Source organism: Anas acuta, chromosome Z, assembly GCF_963932015.1.
Source record: "Anas acuta chromosome Z, bAnaAcu1.1, whole genome shotgun sequence".
Lineage (NCBI taxonomy): Eukaryota > Metazoa > Chordata > Aves > Anseriformes > Anatidae > Anas > Anas acuta.
This window is the reverse complement of record NC_089017.1, coordinates 14642145-14662451: the sequence shown is the minus strand read 5'-3', so window position 1 is coordinate 14662451 and position 20307 is coordinate 14642145. Positions and strand designations below refer to the sequence as shown.

The window sequence follows — 20307 nt, the reverse complement described above, 5'->3', positions numbered from 1 at the left end:
ATGCTCTCAGTAGCACAGAAAAAATCTCCCCAAAAAGATTAACTTAGGAAGTTGCATATGGAAAGGGACCAGAACAGTTCTAGTGGGTTGCAACATTATCTGTATCAACAGTTGGGATAAATTCTGAAGGTATTTTTATGCCACCTGTAGTTCTCTGCTTGGTACTTTTTTTTTTTTGTTGTTAAAAAATAAACACAAAAAGCATTGCTATTTCCTAAGTTCAAAACATCCTTTTAATTTGGACATTTCTCACTTTTCTCAAAAATGGTAATGCAATAAATTGAGATTCAATTACAGTTGGTTTTTGTTGTTGTAGTTGTTTTTTTAAGTGAAAAAGTGTTTCCACTTCTGAAGTATGTGGCAATTGAAGTGTTCAAGACCTGAAAGCATACTCTGGAAACAGAATTCCCAAGGGTGAAATCAGCACATTTTGAATCAGAGCACGTTTCATTTTCCCAGCATGTCATTCATGCCATGAGTATCCAAAACTCACCTTTGTGGGTGGAGTGGCAGGTTTAGGGATTAATCCTTTATAAACACTTGTGCCAGTTCCATTTTTTACTGGCTGTGAATGAAGACTTCCTACTACAGGAAATCCAGATATCTGCAGTTCTTTTGTATTGCCCTTTTTAATGACCAGCATTCTGGGAGATCTAGATTTAGGGTTCAAAGGATATTCTGGAGAAAAAAAAAAGAAAAAGCATGCATGTGTATAAAGTCTTAAGTTTCTATTTTGTAAGGTACTGTATAGCCATGTGGTCTAGAACAAACAGGCATAAGGCAGGAGATTAGTCTGGTGGTATTTCCACAAATACCATGCTGTACAAATCTGGCTAAACAGAAGTTCTTTTCCATTTTCTACAACCATCATTTGTAAAATAATTCCACTTGGCAATGCAGGAGCTTTATTTTCAGAAAAGATATTCTTCAAAGAAATTAGTTGTACGGTTCTTGTTTGGAAATCTAAAACCAAATACTATCACTTGATACTAGAATAGTCAGTTTGAAGAGAACTCTAGTCCAACTGCTCAGGTACTTGGGGCTAACCAAATGATAAAACACTACTGAGGGCATTGTCCTAATATCTCTTGAACACAGACAAGCATGGGGCATGACCACCTCCCTGTGAAGCCTGTACCAGTGTTTGACCACCCTCACAAGAAATAATTTTTTCCTAATGTCCAGTCTGAACCTCCTCTGCTGCAGCTTTGCACCATTTCTGCACATCCTGTCCTCAGTTCCCACAGAGCGCAGACCAGCAGGTCCCTCTCTGCTTCCTCTCCTCAGAAAAATGTAGGAAGCAACGAGTTTACCTCTGAAACTTTTCTTTCCTAAACTGGACAACCCAGGTATCCTCAGCCTATCATCACAAGACACGCCTTCCAGCCCTGTTCCCAGCTTCATTGCCCCCCTCTGGATGCTTTCAAGGATCTTAACATCCTCTGCATTGTGGAGCCCAGAGCTGCACACCATATTTAAGGTGAGGCCACACCAACACTGAACGTAACAGGAGAATCACCTCTTTTAACCAGCTGTCTGTACTGTATTCAGTGCACCTCAAAATGCAATTTACCATCTTGGCTGCATCTTCAGAAGATAATATGCCTTTCATATTTCCCTTCTAGGTTACCAAAGAATTACTTGCATATTAAACACTCAATTTATAGCCAAATATAATTTATAGCCACACTGATGTCTTTATAAACATGAGAGAAGAGATGACTACTATTCCAGACCATGGCAATGACCATTTTATCTCCATGGCATGGTTTCTCTCCAAGCTCTCTAACAGCTGTAATCAGTCAGAAGCATTCTTTCACCAAGTCTTCAGCTAGCAATCACATCACTAGTTTAGGTGATCCACCTGCAGTACATTTCCTCTTGGGAGATAAATTCTTGACATCTTTCTAAAAAGATGTATGGTTGTTGGGGAACAAGAACCCTAGTTGTTGCTACATCTAAAGATCAACAGATTGACATCCAAACAGAAGTGTTACCTCTCTTACAAAAAGATACGTTGTAATGACACTGAAATTTCTACAATTTTCCCCTATCTCTATCTGTATCCTTACATTCTAAAAGAGATACTTATGTTCCTAATAAAACAACTTAAGATCTGCGCTGTATTTTTTCTACTTAAAAAGATCAGAAATACTCACCCCACACACCTGCAGCTAATGATTTATTCTGATTTGGTTCCCTCTCATATTCAGGATTCAATGATGGCTGAAAGGAAATTTTATCATTAAAAAGTTTAGAAGTCTTGAATTACAGAACTAATGAAATAAGAAATCATAAGAAGAATGATAATAAGAAATCATAAGAACTAATGAAATAAGAAACATAACAATATCAGAAGTATAACCTCTGCTGTCCAAGATTTTTAAATGAAGACAGACTAGAAACCTCCCCCTGCAACCCTAGTATATCAATGCTCACTTGTTTCTCTTCTCCAACAAAACATCTTAAGCACCAGTTAATACCATTGCATGAACTGTGCACAGAAAGGAAAAAAAAAAAAAACAGTAATGAATGGATCTTGGAAGAGTAAGCTCACCCTTCCTCTTACATCCTAAAACTCTAGGTTTAAACCTGGGACCTCAGATGGCTGGTAGCAGAAAAACCACTTTGTTAGTACTTCAGATTTCCAGTAAGATAACTGTGTAGAATTTAATACATACACGTCACAGTAAACTGTGGTAAAATACTATAAACCTAACTGTAGTTGCACTTAATCATTTAAGTGACAGTAAATAAAAATACAATGTTAAAAGTGGAGATTAAAAGAGAAACAGGTTAGTGGAGAAATGAATAACACCACCCTTAAGGTGAGGGTGATCCCTTATATGGTGATCTGTAACTGGTGAAATCTCATGAAGTAGCCTGTAATGGACAAAATGGCACTTGCAGAAACAATGAAACCCTGTTTATTATAATTACAATTAACTTACAAAATCCTCAGCCTCAAACTGTTTAGGTACTTCTTTGTCTTCCTTCTTCCCAGTTTCATTAACATGTACATTGTTTTCATGCAGTCCTTGGCCTTTTCCACAGTGGAAAGCGCCGGTACGAGCGCGGGAACCTCCGCCATGGTATCCCCCACGATGGTTTATATTTTCTGTACCACTTCTGCCTTGTGAACGCCAACCATTCTTCTCTTTTCTTCCAAAATGCCCTTAGATTTTTAAATATTAATTAAATGTAAATTGCAAGCGATATTGAAGGAACATTTTAGTTTTGCAAAATTGTTAGAAGAGTTAAGCAAGCAGCTCTATTCTCTGGGATATAATAGCACAGTGAACATAAGTTTTCATTCACATAAGCAGCAGGGAAGAATCTCAAAGAACTGTGAGAATCAGCTCCCTTTCCTGATTGCTCGTAAGTCATTGGCTAGAGAATTAACACAATATTCTTACCCTTCTTAAGAGAGACATACACCTGGAATCACTACTCTAACCAGCCCTTACTCACCACATCCTCTCCCAGAAGATCTGACTTTCCATTACGTATATTTTACAACAGAACACAACATTTAGCAAAGAACAGCTATTATGATAAGATTATTTTCCTAGTCAGAGGGCTACAGTGCAGTGATATAGATGTATTTAAAATATTTCATGAAAGGTAAGTTATACCTCCATTAGGCCGTCCAATGTTAGGATCAAATCCATCTGAAGAGTTATGTCTTCTGCGATTTGCTTCATAACGATTCTCTGTCCATGAAAAATTTTCAGAATGTTTCTCAAAGTTCAGTGATGACTGTAAAAGAACACAAGTAGTAGACCTGAGATACCTGATTAATAACAAAACTGATTTATCAGAACTGTAACACGTAGTATGGCAGACAATACAGCAATTGTCAAGTATGCATATGTTCAGAGTTATGTCAACCACCTTCATGCCAGTAGAACTGGAAGCTCTATATTCCACTCCAAGGACACTGAAACGATGCTGAGGACCATGCTTGTGACACAGGGCAAAAAAAGCCAAGTTTTTATTTTGTTGTGGCAGCAGGATGAAGACAAGTGGTATGTGTTGCAGCACAGGAAAAATAAAAAGTTAAGAAAGGACAATAAATCATAGTTTAGAAGACTGGAAGGCAAACAACACAACTTTTAACCTGGAGCCTAAGGACCTAAGAATAGATTGAGCATCACCTTAGAAGAGGTTTGGAAGGCTAGAGCTAAAGAGATAAAGGACATGTGGAGGAGGGGAAAAATAAAAAGATAGGCTAAGCATAATCTGCAAGGCTACAAAAAAGGCAAGAGGTTCTCACCATGATAAGCAACTTCCCAAACTCCATAGATTTTATCTTTAAACAAAGATACCCCAAGTTTGTCATATGCTAAATGCCAAGTGAAACTTAGTTTTAGAGACCTGATCATCTCAAAGGTGAGGCTCAGATGATAATCTATTGAAAGGTTTGAAATCTGCACAGCCCAGAACCAAGTACCATTAACACTGACACTGCAAAATTTAGATTAATAGCAACTACAGCTCTTCAATTTGGGGTTTGATTCTGGCCAGTTTATCAGTCAGAATGTTTTTTGGCATTGATATGTGTTCAGGTAGATACTTTACATGTATTTATTTGTTGTGTTTGTTGCTATTAACCCACAAATTTTCCCAAGCTAATGCACCATATAGAGATGGTATGTAACTTTAACTATTAATTTTTCAAACCTTGAAAACATCATTCTAATGTAAGCATGAATGATGCATGCCTGAAAATGAAAGCCCCAAGTTTAATTACAATGGTTATTATCCATTAACATCTTAACAAGCTATATTAACATTTGATTCCAATTAGAAAGAGTACAAAAAGAAAAGGTAAGTCATGGTAAGAGACTTAACTACTTTGGAAAATACATTGAAGAAAATCAGTCTTCCACCACCACCCCCATCAATAGGCAAGCACACAAAAAACAATCCCTAGGTTCTTATGACAATCTTAATAATAATCATAATAATGCCTTCAGCAGTGCTCAAGGTGCTGTTCAAAATCCACTGCTTTTGTGTAATTCGAGTAAGCAAGAGATGCTTTTTATTTTAAACACATACGATCAAATTGTACAGAATTCAAACGACAAGGGATTTCCCTCTCAGAGACCTGGGAAAAGAACTATTCCCTTGAGAACTTGGAGAGGATGGAAAAAACAGAAAGCTATAAGAAACTGTCAAAAGATTTGAAATTTAAATATTTGAGGTATCATTATAAGAAACCTCAGTATCAATTCCTTACAAACAGGCTTTGATTAAGCCACTAAAAATTTAAGAACGCTTCAGATTTGCTGATTATAGTTGTAATTTTAGAAGACAGCTTTGTGTGTTCATTTACATATGACAACCTTCTAATACTGCCTTTGGAGATTCATTTTTTGAGTAACTTTGAAGAACAATCACACTTCCACAAAATGGAAGTTGTACTTGATGTATCTGAAGTTACTAAGTCATTTTCAAGGATCATGCAGTTTGTTCTTTCCCCACATGATGGAGGTATCAGTCTATCAAGCCTCTCATGGCAAAGATGACAGTAAGCTTTGTAATCAACAGGAAATCTATTGGCAATTTCTAGAAGTTGAGAAGTTATCTGACTTTATTCAGCCAGCCAAGAAACAAACCAAAACAGATTTCTGAAGTATAAGAATCCTTATTGCATAACATGAAGTGACAGTAACCTTGCAAAAAACTATTGACTTTAGCATTGTCTGCAATTGCTCCATATACATTTTACAGAAATCCTTTTAGAAATCGTATGTCCATATCCCAAAACGGCTTCACATCTGCCCAATTACAGTACTGCACTGATGCAAATATATTAATTCCTGACCTGAACTAAGGCTGCTCAGCAGCAGCTACCCAGCTAAGTGGACTTTGCTATGTAAGTAACAGGGAGATGATATAAAAGCTTGTTCTTAAATGGAAATCAGCAGCAACAGATGAGGTGGATTTCAGTCAAGGTATCATCTAGTCAGTCACGTTAAGAAAGCTCATTCCTGCTCCACCAGGTTTTTCTAATGCTATCCTTTACTTGTGTGAGGGAAAGCCTCAGTTATCCAGCATGGAGAAGAAATCAAACTCCTGAAGATACAGTTCTTCAAAGTGCCTCCTCAGTGAAACAAGTTCAGTTTCTCCTCAGTTTTAAATGCTGTTCATAGCACAGCCTTATCCCAGCTTCATCCTGAATGAAACATGAGACTCCTTCCCTCCTTCATCCTATCCTTCCTCTTCATCTCCATCCCTCTTATCTGTTCTTCCCTTCAACTGCCTCATTCAGGTGATGTGAAGCAGAAACGAACACTTATTCTAGAAACTGCAGTGTGAGGAGGGAAGGCTAGGCAGGGGGCCACAATATTTGAGATCTTTCTTGTAGAGGAATGACAGAACAAGCCTTATGATGTAAGTTAAGAATTATTACCCATCAGTAGGGCCAAAAAGACTGTTCCAAATGTTTAATACCCAAATGGGCCGTGTATCACAAAGCGCTCATCACTGAAGGAAGAGGTAATGGAAGCAAATAAGCTGCAATACAGACAACAAAGCACACGGACTATAATAGCTACAATGTTCTTGGAAGAGATAGAAGAAAGCTTATCTAAACTCCTTCAGGCAAAAACTCATGGAAGAAAACAGAATCCACAACAGATGCTTGCAATGAAACTTCCTACTATTCAGGAAGGAGGTGACAAAAAACAACCCACACCTCAAATACATTTGAATACTGCTGGAACTTACTTTTATCCTGCTGTACTGACATTTTAAGTATGCAGGCAAATCTCTTCCAGCAGATTCTTGGAATATGTGGAGCAAAATTGTTTTGTAATTGTGACACTATATTAAACTAAGCTCCGATTATTATTCCTGTTGAAAACATTAAATTGGAAAGAGCAGGTCACAAAAAAAAATGCGTATTTCAGAAATCAAGCATAATAAAATCAAACATCTCAAGAGCTGTCTGGAATCAGATAAGGCTGTCTCTTAACAGCAACTGACAGTTGCTGATAGACTATCCTAAACAAAGAAGCTAGCTAGTTCAGCATAAAAGAAAGATAAAAAGGTCATAAGATGAATCAGGACATCAAATGAGCTCAATAAAAAATGCACGCATACATTTGTGTGTAGATACATAAGTAAAACAATGTAGACTACTCATACTGACTGCTGACTGCGCATTGAACAATCGCACAAGCCTATTTCCAAATTTTATAAAGGCTAAGTATTTTCCATGGACATGAAAGACAGCAAGAAGCTTAAGTACATGGAAGCAACGTCACTCTCATAGTTGTAGATAAGGACATTGCATTCAAAAATACTAGAACAAAGAAGGTAAACAGGTAAATTGGGAAATGATATGCATTTGAAATGTTTAGTGCTGCCTCTACATTTCTACATTCACATAAAGAAAGAATAGGAGAATATGACAGAAAAAGAAACATTTATAAGATAATCAAGTTCAAGAATCCCTAGAAATCACAATGTGTTCAACTGTCACTAGTGGTATTCCCCAGGGGTCACTGTTGGGGTCCATCCTCTCTAATATCTATATTAAGGATATGGATGAGGGAACTGAGTGCACCCTCATTAAGTCTGCATATGACACCAAGTAGGGAGGAAGTGTCAATCTGCTGGAAGGTAGGAAGGCCCTGCAGAGGGACCAGGACAGGATGGGTAAATAGGCAGAGGCGAGTGGGATGAAGTTCAACATGGCTAAGTGCCGGGTCCTGCACTTTAGTCACAACAACCCCATTGCAGCGCTACAGGCTTGGGGCAGGGTGGCTGGAAAGCTGTGCAGAGGAAAGGACCTGGGGGTGCTGATTGATGCTCGCCTGAACATGAGCCGGCAGTGTGCCCAGGTGGCCAAGAAGGCCAACAGCATCCTGGCTTGTGTCAGGAGCAGTGCAGCCAGCAGGAGCAGGGAGGTGATCATCCCCCTGTACTCTGATCTGGTGAGGCCGCACCTCAAGCACTGTGTTCAGCTTTGGGCCCCTCACTACAAGAAGGACATCGAGGCCCTGGAGTGTGTCCAGAGAAGGGCAACAGAGCTGGTGAGGGGCCTGGAGCACAAGTCCTATGGGGAGTGGCTGAGGGCACCGGGGTTGTTTAGTCTGGAGAAGGGGAGGCTCGGGGAGACCTTATTGCTCTGTACAGCTACCTGAACGGAAGGTGTGGGGAGCTGGGGGTCAGCCTCTTCTCGCAGGTAACTAGTGATAGGACAAGAGGGAAAGGCCTCAGGTTGTGCTAGGGGAAAAGTTCATGTTGGAAATGAGGAGATATTTCTTCTCAGAAAGAGCAGTCTGGCACTGGAATGGGTTGCTCAGGGATGCGGAAGAGTAACTGCCCCTGGGATGTTTAAGGAAAGTTTGGACGTGGTACTTAGGGACGTGGTTTAGTGGGTGATATTGGTGTTAGGGGGATGGTTGGACCAGATGGTCTTGAAGGTCTTTTCCAACCCTAATGATTCTATGATTCTGTGCTACTTCTTGTTCTTAAGCATACTATTACATTTCATAAACTGAGTATTTGCAGTCTCAATTGAACAGCCACAGTGAGGATGCACAACTATTTGAAAGCACCACACATTACCACCACCAACCAAGGAGACATTTCAGAAAGTCTATTTCACAAGCACGTTTTTTCTATCACTTGGATGATGCAGTAAGAAAAAGCATTCTCTAAAACGTATAGGACACAAAGCAAAATCAGAAGCAAGAACACCATCAAGCACACACCTCAGTCTCAGTTCCTTATTTTAAACTACCTATGAAGAAGTTTTAATCCAACAGCAGCTCTGACAATGTGTCCAGGTGCTTCCTTCCTTCAACCCAGCTTTTAAAGCAGAAACCTCTACTGAAGATATAAGCCTGAGAATCGAGGTTCAACTATTTACATTGTGACAGCAAGACTTGGCAGGTGTCTTGTTATCACCCTTCCCACATTCAAAAACATATGTGTATTTTTACTGTGATTGAGGGTATGACATTTAGACTTCTCTAATAATGAAACTGACTGACCAGAAGAAAAGCAAAGAACATACCTTTGTTGACGATGGCGGAGTAGGAAAATTAAGCCAGGCTGGAGCAAAGTCATGCTGCGCCATTTAGGTCCAGTCTCTCCGAATCAATGAAACAAGGCTTCAGCACCTCATGGCAAGTCCCTGCAATTAGAAAAATAAGAAATGAGTACTTTTCAGATGTTTAACTTACAAAAGTATTACACTTGTGGTGTTGTCATCATTACTTCCCTTCTGTTTTCTGGTACTGTCTTCTCAAACAGATCTGGTTTGAAATCTAACCAGCCTTATCTCATTACAGCATCACATTTGTCCTTTTATTACCAGTGTCACACTAGTCAAGTATTTCACAAGGATCATGAAAATAAAAGTGTAACATTAATTCCTCCATTTCCTTTTACAGATGGAATGAAGCATCTTGTGTAAGGTCTGATCAGAAAGCTGAGAATTATGGAGTTGAAATATTTTCTGATACTGTTCAGAATTGACTGCAGGAACCATTTCATTAGCTTCCTAAAAATTGATTTTTCAAATTAGCCCCTCAAAGTTAACCTCAGAGGCCATATCAGGGTTCCTCATGAAAAGACTGGATGGTTAGAGCCAGCAAAACTCCCTAATTTTCTCCAGATTGAACGTAAACAGAGCCAAAGCATCCATAACACTGCCAAAATCCAGTAAAATTTTCTAGTTTGAAAATGGGCAAGAGAACGTAAAGGCTTAAGGCAAAGCCCAAGAGTACTTTTTCTGCCCCCTGTTCTCCTCACAGGCAGGCAAACATCTCTCAGTAAGCAAGAGAATGCAAGATAATACAAGCTATATTACCTAAAGTAGAACTATAGCACTAAAAGGAAAGAAATGGATGAAACACTGAATGGCCTATAAGGTTATGTGAATCATGCTCTGCAGCTAGATACTGCAAAACTCTCAGTGATTCAAATATATTTTAAGCAGGATAATACGCATTATTAGAAATTCAGCTGGCAAAAAAATTAACATCCAAATGCATGTCACAGGGAAGCAAACACAAGTATTCCACATCTCCGAACAAGAGAATGCAGATTTGTTAGTCAGTGAGCACAGATGGGGGTCTCTAATCTACAAATGCTGTAATTTGAGTAAGTTTTAGTAAGAGCTGTGGAATCTGAACTTCATAACTAACAATTATTGTTGCATTCTGGCCCGAATTGGGGTATTGCAAACTTCCAGTGAAAGAAGAGAACGTTCCAACAACTAAAACAAAGCTTAGCAGATTTCTAAGTGTTGATCTGCACTACTTCATTGAGTTGCTGCTACTTTTTTATTCCAGGAGTTCACACAAACGGTTTTGTAGCTACCTATGATACCAGAGTTAAGTTATAAGGTAAGATGCACCTAATCAGATGGAATCCAATGAAGACAACTTTAGAAGTACGTGTCATCCAACTAATTTGCTGTAAGTTAGTGTGCTGACACCATCTAATGTGCTTTTCTGAATTAACCTCAACAGAAATTCCAGAAAAAAAAAAATCTAAAGAATCCAATTATGACAGCCTAGAATATAACAAAGGAAGTTCTAGAGTCACAGAACCACAACAAAAATAGATTATCTTAAAAAAAAAAAAAAAAAAAAAAGGAACCAAGTTAGGAACTTTTGCTGATTAATCATGCTCAGTATTGATAAACAGAAAATGGTGTTTTACTATATGAGCCACCAAGAGATGCCAAATTAAGTAACAGCAAGTTAAATGTGAACTAAGAAAGAAAGAAAAAAAAAAAAAAAAGATTCCCCTCCCTCTCTCAGATACAGTTCCCCACTCCACGATGGAGAATCATGAAATCTTTAGAAAGGAGCGGAAAGGTATCAATACTGGAAAATCAACACAACAACAAAATCTTCAGACCAAAGCACTTAGAGTCTAAAAACCAGACAGATTCAGTACAAACCTGATAAGAACATATGAGAGGATCCATGAAGTATTACCATTGTGCTTTAATTCACTAGCATTCCCAGCTTTTAGCTTTTGCACATCAATCACACAGGCTTGAGTTGAGACTTGGTGTTCACCAACTACCCCAGGACTGGAAAATATTTTTAAACCACAATGGTAGTATTGGAAAACTGTGGGCAAAGCTGTTTCTTCCCACAAAAAAATGTTCTGGAAGCAGATTCAAATCTTACCAATGTTCTCAGTTAAAGCTCTAAACAGCCTTTTGTTAGTGCCATTAAGTCAGGTGAGCCAATCCCTTTCTCCCAGAGTACAGCAAAATGATAGAAAAACAATTTACTCACAATTTTCCAATAGGCACAAATACCCTATCCATAACCAAACTGGCAAAACAAACAGCAGATCAGGAAAGGATAGATATTAATATATTTCCTTTAAATCACATTGGAGAGTGCACAGCCTGCCCATCTTTGAGTTGCCAATCCCCATGTTTAACCACATGTCATCAAATTCTTACAGTTGCTACCTTTCTAATGTTGCCAACAAACTTGTCCTAGAATGCATTTTAATACCAAAAAAAAAAAAAAAACCATCATTACAACTGTGAGCTCTGTTTTGATGATCTGGCAGATACACAACAGTTCTACAATACTCGTCATTCTCAGGAATATACTTTTGTTAAACTGAAAAGATCACAAAGGGAGAATGGAAGACTACTCTGTTGGCAGGCAGGATTGGTACACTTTAACCATTTATGCTCCATTTGATTGCTGAACGTGAGTTTGATTTTTGATTGCTTTCAAATCAAGTTACACCAACAACCAAGACTACTACTTTCTTCTGCAACTTGTCCCAGTTTTGTGCTGCTCTTGGATTATTTTTGAAAGGTCAGAATTTCTACAAGATTTGTCCTAAGGTATTTTTTCTTTCCCCTTCTATTCAAGCCCATTACTTCTTCAGCTATCCAGTGTTCAGAGCCATTTCTCCGTTCTGTATCTTCCAAAGCAATTGGAGCCTCTATTCAGTTTGTACTACCTTCAAATTTAATAGCCATATGCTCTATTTCATTATTGCCAATATTAATAAAAATATTGAAGACATCTATTTAGGAAGTCACTTGATATATCCCTCCAGCTTAACATACAACAAGATCTGCCTCTGCAGAGACTGAACAGCCTCTAAGGCAAATAGGTAGCACGTATAATCAACTCATTTTAGAATAATACTTCTGCCTTTCAGAAATACATGACTGTCCCAGTTTCAAGTGAGAATTCACATTAAGAATCTGAAGAGAATGAAAATAAACAGTAGGCACTCATACAAGAATTAACAAGAACCTGCTCTAATTGCACCAACAGACCATGAAGAACTCATTTGTCTGCTAGCAAGCCTTCTCTTATTACATACACATGACAACAGATCAACCACTGTTCATTAACACAGATAAAATAGCTTTGTACTCAACATTAAGACAGCTATCAGAAGTAAGTGTATTGAAGTAAGCTCCATGGATCTGAACACAGCGATTCCACTGCCTTCAGAAGCTCTCTTGGTAACAGGATGATTAGGCCCAAAATTCATCACAATGATGAATTCATCGTTCTGTCATAGCACAAACTCAAAACACACCTGCCATTAATAGAAGTATCATAAATGCTAACTTTGCTTGTGTTGTCTGTCACTGATACAGAGCTGTGCAATTCTAAAAAGGCTAGAAAAAGACAATGACATACTGCTATCTTCTTACTATTACTATTCAAATGCATTTAGGTTTCTTTAATCAGACTGCTCACAATACGCAGTCGCATGTCAGCAACACTTTTGATGTCTGGTTCAAGTAGTGAATAGTGACTTCAGGAAAAAAGCCTTCCTTTGTCAGCCCATAAATTTAGATATAAGTCTTCATAAGATTTGTTTTGCTGCGTAGCAGCAGAAAAAAAGTTCTTCTATTTTGCTTCTTGTGGATCCATCTGGGAAAAGTCTGTTTTAGGTAACATGCAACAATTATTCCAGTATTCAATTGCATCAAATTTAATTCTATTGTGTTGTGTTTTGTTTTTTTTCAGAAGTCTGATCACCAAAGATAAGGCAGTGAATTCAAAGCAATAATGAGCAGCTAGTCCAAAGAAGGTAGAGTGAATACAGTGAAGAGATTTGTCGTAAAGCTAACACAGTCACCCACTTTGAGCCACGTTAGCAGATGAAATGAGAAAAGTGTATATCAAGTGCAATCAACAAATTCTCAAAAGTTGTAGTGGACTTGATTTTGTTTGTTTGTGGTTTGTTTTTGTTTATTTACAGTTGAGTTGATAGGGTCCTTTGTGACAACCTATTTTACTCCAGTTTTAAAGGAGCTAGAAAAACTCATTTTTTAATACAAACTGGTTTGTCCTATCTCAGGAGTATTCAGGAAAGCTTCGTATATTGCCTCTGTTTTAGAAAAGAAGTTGCAGATTGAGAAAAGGGAAGCTAAAAGCAGCTGCATGAACCAGAAGTCAAGACTTCTGTGAAAAGGCTAAAAAAAATCATCAACTCCCAAAATTCTGTATTAGAAAAAAATTAAAAGATGGAACTAAAAGAGATATCATTACATGAGTTTCTGCTTACTGCATTAAATGGAAGAATCAAATCTTAACCAGTATAGTCAGCCTTCTCTGCACTATCATTTTTTTATTTTTTAAATCATCACAGAACAAGATGCAAGTAGGACTTCTTTTGGAATACCATCACAGGAATTCAAAACTTTACTGAGTACAAATCACTTCAGTATTCATGGACAAGTCTCTAAGAAAACTTCTTGACTTGCCTTGCCTCACAAAATGAGGACCTAAAACTGGTCATAACACTGGGTATATATAACTGAACAGTAAATTCCACTGAGAAAAAAAAAGGCATTTTAACCCCAAACACCATGAGAATACAAGATATCAGTCACGATAAACTGAAGCTGGAAAAAAAGTTCTGAAGGTCAGAAAAACAGGGTTCTGGAACATCTTTAAGACTTCAGACAAATAGACAAATATTTGAACCTGCCATTTCCCATTATGTTTACAAGTCAGAAACTGCTGTATGTTAAACTGTTTAATTACACAATGTGTGTACACAAATATAACACTGTAATAATTAAGCCATTTTTTTCCTCCTTAGGTGGTAACCACATGAGACTACAGATACCCCAGAAACATCTTTCCTCTTTCCCCTCTGAAAATTCTACTTTGAATCAATGGTGTTTAAGAAAAAACAAACTTTCTAAATGTGAAAACCACAGTGGGACCAATGTATGAAAAGAATCTGCATGTTTTTTTCCTGCAATAAAACAGAAGTCATCGTGGTACAAAATGAAAAGACAGCCTGTATTCATGAACTTTCAGATTAATATACAAAGTTCTTCAAGTTTCTTTCTATATTACAATTTTCACATTATATACAACCTTTAATTTATTGTTACTGGGAAAAATTATGCAATGTCCAAAACATCTAACTTTTAAGTTTTGTCTGTAATGCTTGTTAGTTAAAAACCTCCAGGCAATCAGCACATAAAACATGGACACAAAAGGTCTCCCTGAGAACAGTGACAGGACCCAAGGGAACGGCATGGAGCTGGGACAGGGCAGGGTCAGGCTGGGGGTTAGGGAAAGGGTCTGCACCCAGAGGGTGGTCGGGCACTGGGACAGGCTGCCCAGGGCAGCGGTCACAGCACTGGAGTTCAAGAAGTGCTTGGACAACACTCTCAGACATCTGGTCTGATTTTTGGGTGGTCCTATGTAGGCCATGAGTTGGACTCAATTATCCTTGTGGGTCTTCTCCAACTCCGGATATTCTATGATTATATGAAAATACACAGACCAAGGAGATCAGAATGAACAAACTACCCAAAACAGTGCTACGGAATATATCTCAGGTTTAACATTGATTCTCATGTTCTAAGGAAGTTTGCATAGTTTCTTGCAGTTCTTAAAAAAAAATACGTATCTCCCCCCCAGGCTTACCAGGAAATGGAAAAAAAAAAAATACTGGATGCTCACTCATTCTCAAACCATTTGTCCTAAATTAGAGACTCCTGCTAAGAGAGCTATGCTGGTTAGAGATTTTGCCCTCCTTTACTCCTGAAGGATTTCACTAAATGGGCAGGCAGACTGGCAATACGTGGCAGTTGCTTCTAACTGTGAAGCATAAGAATACTATAGGCTAAGCATGGTGCTCAGCCCTGGCAAATATCTGTTAGTCCAGCTCCCATCTCTGCACAGCGCGTCAAAAAAGGGCATACAGTGCAGACACATAGCTGACTCATTACGAAGTAACTGTAGTCACTACAGGCATAATCAGGTGAATTTACAGATAACTTAGCTGCAGGGATAAGCCAGGAAGCACTTGTGCTAACAAAAGCCATGGAGCAAAAGGGTCAGGCATGCAATCAGACCTAGTAAAGGCTAAAAGCAATTAAAAGTAACAAAACTTTAAAGTAAAAATACAAGTCTCCGAAACAAACACTCTAGTATTTGATTCCACAATTTACGATCTAGTCTGACTTCCTCCATGTATTAGAAAACCATACAAAAACATACAGCACTTCACCTGCTAATACAGTTGAGAGAGAGTTATTTTCTTTACAATCACCTCCAATCTGGCATTAAAAGTATCAGGAAAACAAAGGAAAACGGAGTCTGGAGTAAATTAATGGTTATAGTTAGATAAAAATTAAAGTGATCACTCCCACTCTAAAGATGATCTTTTATCCAGAATTTCTTCTAGCTTCACTTCCATCATCAGCTCTTTGTAGCAACAGAAATATTTCCTCCGTCTGTCTACTTATAACACACCCCAAACAGCATCTCTGAAGGCTTTGGAAAAGTGACTCCTGTGAAAACTCCTCTCAGGCAATCTGTACTGGCTGCTTATGTGGACGTGAGAGCTTGCAAACAGTGAGGCATGAGGACTGAGGGAGAAATGATCCTCTGGGACACTGCAGGCATGAAGAGCAGGGGAAGCAGTTGTAATCGAAGCATTCTTCGACTGCTTCAACTTACAAAGATACACCATGCTTCTATCTTTTTTTCTATGAACAGGCCAAAACAGAAAAAATAAGCATGATTTTTAAAGTACAAAATCCTGAAAAGCCAGTAGAAAATAACATAGTATCTACTCACTTCGCTGCTACTAGTTTTTGAAGCTATTTTCATTTTTTTTTAATGGTTTAAGTAGCTCATAAGAGAGCAAGACAAACTACATAGTAGCTCATTTTAAATGTACGTAACCATAACAGCTTTGTGACTCACTGGAACAAAGCTTTAAAACATGTAATGCTACCTTTTGTTTTCCCAGGTCCACACCCCTTATGCACTAGAGGTGTTCTAGCAATGAAAAGCAACTCTTCAGTTTATCAGACACAGGTACAAATTTCAAGCACCATCCTGTAATGAAACAGTGCTAAACAACCTTTTGAGGCTGTCTTAACACCTGTCTCAGCAGTCTCCAGTCTTTTCAGTAGCATTAACAAAGATAAAGTTTTCCTCCTTGTTTGCATCCTCACAAATTTTACATGGAAGAACAAAGAGTTTGATGGCTTACTAGTTGTGAATCTGGGAAGTATCTTCTGAAAAAGATAAAACATCATTCAGAGTTCTGAAGGACTGATCGAGTTGTATTTCCTTAGAATATCAAAATATCAAAAGTCCTGCAACTTCAGTTTACACACATCAAAAACAGAACCATGTCCAGTTAGGTTTTGAATATATCCACAGACTGGGTCTACGCTACCTCTCTGTATAACCTGTTCCAGTGTTTGACCACCCTCAAAGCTTTTTCTTCTGTTCAGACTGAATTCCAAGAAGTGTTTTACTTCTCCTTCTTGCCTTTTTTTCTGTCATAGTACAGCTGAGATGAACCTGGCTCCCCTTTCTTCATCCGCTCCCATCAGTTGTTACACACATGGATAAGATCCCCCCCGGAGCCTCTCTCCTCCAGGCCGAACTGTCCCAGCTCTGTCAGCATCTCCCCATACGGAAGATGCTGCAGTCCATTCATCATCCTTGTGGCACTTTGCTAGATTCCCTCCAGTAAGCACATGTCCTTCTTGTACCAGGGAGCCAAAAAGTGGACACAGTGCTCCACGTGTGGCCTCACCAGCTAGCACAGTGTCAAGGGAAACGATCACCTCCCTTGACTTGCTGGCAGTGCTCCTCCTAAAACAGCCCTGCACGCTGTTGGCCTTTGCTGTTGCAAGGACCCACTGATGGGTCAGCTTGCTGTGCACCACTGTCCACAAATCCTTCTCTACAAAACTTACCAACTCCCCAGCACATACCAGCGTGCATGGTTACTCCTCCCCACATGCAGCACTTTGCATTTTCCATTTGCTGTACTTCACCAGGATCCTCTCTCTCTCTCTCTCTCTCTCTCTCTCCAATTCTCCAGCTTGCCCAAACACCTAGTGCAACAGCCACTCCTCCCAGTTTTATATCATCTGCCAATTTGCTGAGGATAAACTCTGCCTCATCACCCACATCATTAGTAATGTTAAGTATTACTGGCTCCCTGGATCCTCTTTCTGATGAGAGAAATTAACATTTGATCTCTTCCAGGATCTCTCATGATCACAATGACTTTTCAAAGATCACTGAAGGGCCTTGTAATGACATCTGCCAGCTCCCTCAGCACTTGCAGGTGCACCTATTCAGGCCCCAAGCATTTCAGTGAATCTTGTTAAAATGTTCCCTAACCCAATCCTCCTCTACTGAGGGCGGAGAAAAAAAGCACAGCAGAACTTTAAAATGACAAGGACATGAGATCAGAGACTGTCCCCACCCATGCCCCATAAGAGCATGTTGTTTAACTTGTCTAACCAGTACTTAGCAGGCAGAGGAAAGACAGTCCCACTGGTGCTGCGGAGGTCCAGCTTGAGGGAGGTCTTTCCAGTCAATACGTGAAACATTTGCACCCATAACAACACTGTCTCAACTACCAGAACCAATAAAACCAGCTTTGCTTTTTCATCATGTCCTAGCAGGAAGAGACAGATAAAACCAGTGGTGTCACTACAGTAAGAAAAAAGCTGTTCAGAATGACAGCAAAATTGCTCAAACCCCAGAACCTAGAAATTTGACTTACTGGAAGATTTTAATATGATAAATCCTTGGTGGTTAACAGCATAAATGCGGCCTACTGAAATAGAGCCATCTAAAACTTTATAGGAAAAGAATTTGTTACAATAATGCTAAAAACTAGGAAAAAAACTGACAGATGAAACCATCTCACCAGAAACTAGATGCAAGGAGAAAACAGTTAAGTATTCTCAGCTTCTATACTTCTCATGCTACAAGGATAGCAAAAATTACTTTACCTAAAACAGTTTCTATGACACAGCGTATTGCAGAGATTGCTAGAAGATTATAACAAAACGAAATTATAAACTCAAATAAGTAAAAATGGTTCAAGCTTGTGAGAGGAATAATAAAGCCAGTAACAACAACAACAAAAAATTCAGCCATGAATTCCCAAAGTTAGATTATAAAGAAAGAAACAAGTTCAAGTTTCTTGATGCTCCCTGAAGACCAGTTTAGAATTTCAGTCTGCTGATTTGCATAGAGAAATCCACAAATAGAATAAATCTTAAGTGTGTGTATGTATATACACATATGTAGTTTTCAGAAAAATTTAAAATTAACAGGTACACATAACTAAGTAGCACGTGCCCTATGATCTTTTACCTCCTGCCTCACAAATTATTATTACCTTAAGTAGAGCATACCACAAACCATGTGTGGGAACGTTAACTCCACCCTTCTGCTATAAATTTATTTTACAATCCACTCTTATCTTGTCATAGTAATTTTAATATATTTATAAATGGGGTAGAAGAAGGTTGTAAGCCACCAGCACTAAAGTGTACTACAGCGTCATTATGACAGTGTAAAAAAAAGTGTTATTCACTGCCTCAGGTTTGTTGCTGCTGCTGCTGCCTTGCTTCCTTGGTAATGATCTACACCAAGTATATTAAATCTTTCTTACTAAGTGAAGAAGGCAAAATCAAGTGTATATGAGTTTCACAGGGGCTTAATAAGCAAGTCTGCATGACATCTTAGAAGAGACTGATCATCAACAGGAGGAGGGGAGAAGGAGGCACACTATTTTCAGTGATGGAATTAAAATAATGTTTGTACTATCTGCTGTGGTTTAACCCAACCAGCAGCACAACTATTTGAACAAAACATTATTTATTTTCCCCCATTTTCTCTCCATGCAGATGTATAGACACAGACAAAACAGGGTAAGCAAGGTTTGCTGTGTTGGGAATAGGATGAAATCCTCTGTCACACTTAAACACCTCCAGAAGTCTTAGGACACACCAGGGTATTAGAATTGTATGGCGTCAAACTGTATCAGACAATTTTTTTCATCATGTAAGCTAACACATTCTCTTGTAAAAATACAGCCCCCTAAGACCTAACATGACAGTGACTTAGCAAAAACAAACAAAACAAGAAAAACGTATCTTCACGTCGACTTAGGGCTCAAGTTCCTTATGTGAGAATGACTCAAGTGAAGAGCGCTTACTGCTCTTGTTTGGCATAAGGACCTAGAATGTTAGTAGACAGCAACTAGCAGATGTTCTGAAAATCCCAACTACTGCTCTGTATTGTCTTCCTTCTCTACGTAGATATGGTTTATGAGTAACAGGGCTTAGGCCGCTCCTGTGAATGAAGTATTAGCATCCCAGGATTCAAAATATTTTTTAGGAGATATTTTAGAAAGAGACAAAGTTTAGAAGAAAGTTTAGAAGAAAAGGTTAGAAGAAAGGTTATAATGTCTTGATCACTACTTCTAATCAAAAAAAAAAAAAAAAAAAAGGCTTTTCCTTCTCAGACTGTACCGAAACCTAAATCTAAAAACAAACAAACAAAAAAAATTATTTTGAAGCATAGAATAACTGCTTATTTGAAGGTAGACTACAAGGTTCTTTCTGCTCGAAATCCTACACCTGCAGTATCATTTAGTGGAACTCTAGATAGACGTTGACCTTCTTGCCCTCTGCAAGGTTCAAAGTCCAAAAGCTGAAGTGTCACTGCAGTAATGTTGCCCTTCAGTATACACTTATGCCCTTAGTATACACTATAACAAAATCACTGGGAATGTTTTCACACTTTGGAGTCTTCATGAGCAATCTGAAGAAAAAGCTGTTATAAAAGATGGCAGTTTTGAAATATCCCTAGCATATAAAGCAGAAAAAAGAAATCTATGTATTTCAGCTCTTTTGCAGAGTATGCTTACCTCAAAAAAAAAAAAAAAAAAGTGATCAGGGAAGAGTTGGTAGCACAATAAACAGCATTGTCTTCAGTCACTGTGTAACACTTCTGCTCAAAAACAGTTACAAAA

The 20307-nt window shown here is 38.5% G+C and overlaps 1 protein-coding gene across 3 annotated transcripts in view; it reads right to left on the bottom strand.

The window, feature by feature from the left end:
- GPBP1 (GC-rich promoter binding protein 1) overlaps positions 1-20307 on the bottom strand; it is a 37300-nt gene that overhangs the window by 8231 nt on the left and 8762 nt on the right. For all 3 annotated transcript variants that reach the window (XM_068667881.1, XM_068667880.1, XM_068667882.1), the window contains exons 4-8: positions 9035-9154; positions 3636-3759; positions 2952-3175; positions 2160-2226; positions 494-678 (exon numbers count right to left, since the gene is read on the bottom strand). In XM_068667881.1, the coding sequence (XP_068523982.1) occupies positions 494-678; positions 2160-2226; positions 2952-3175; positions 3636-3759; positions 9035-9097 (663 nt within the window). In that variant the 5' untranslated portion in view covers positions 9098-9154. The remainder of the gene's footprint in view (positions 1-493; positions 679-2159; positions 2227-2951; positions 3176-3635; positions 3760-9034; positions 9155-20307) is intronic.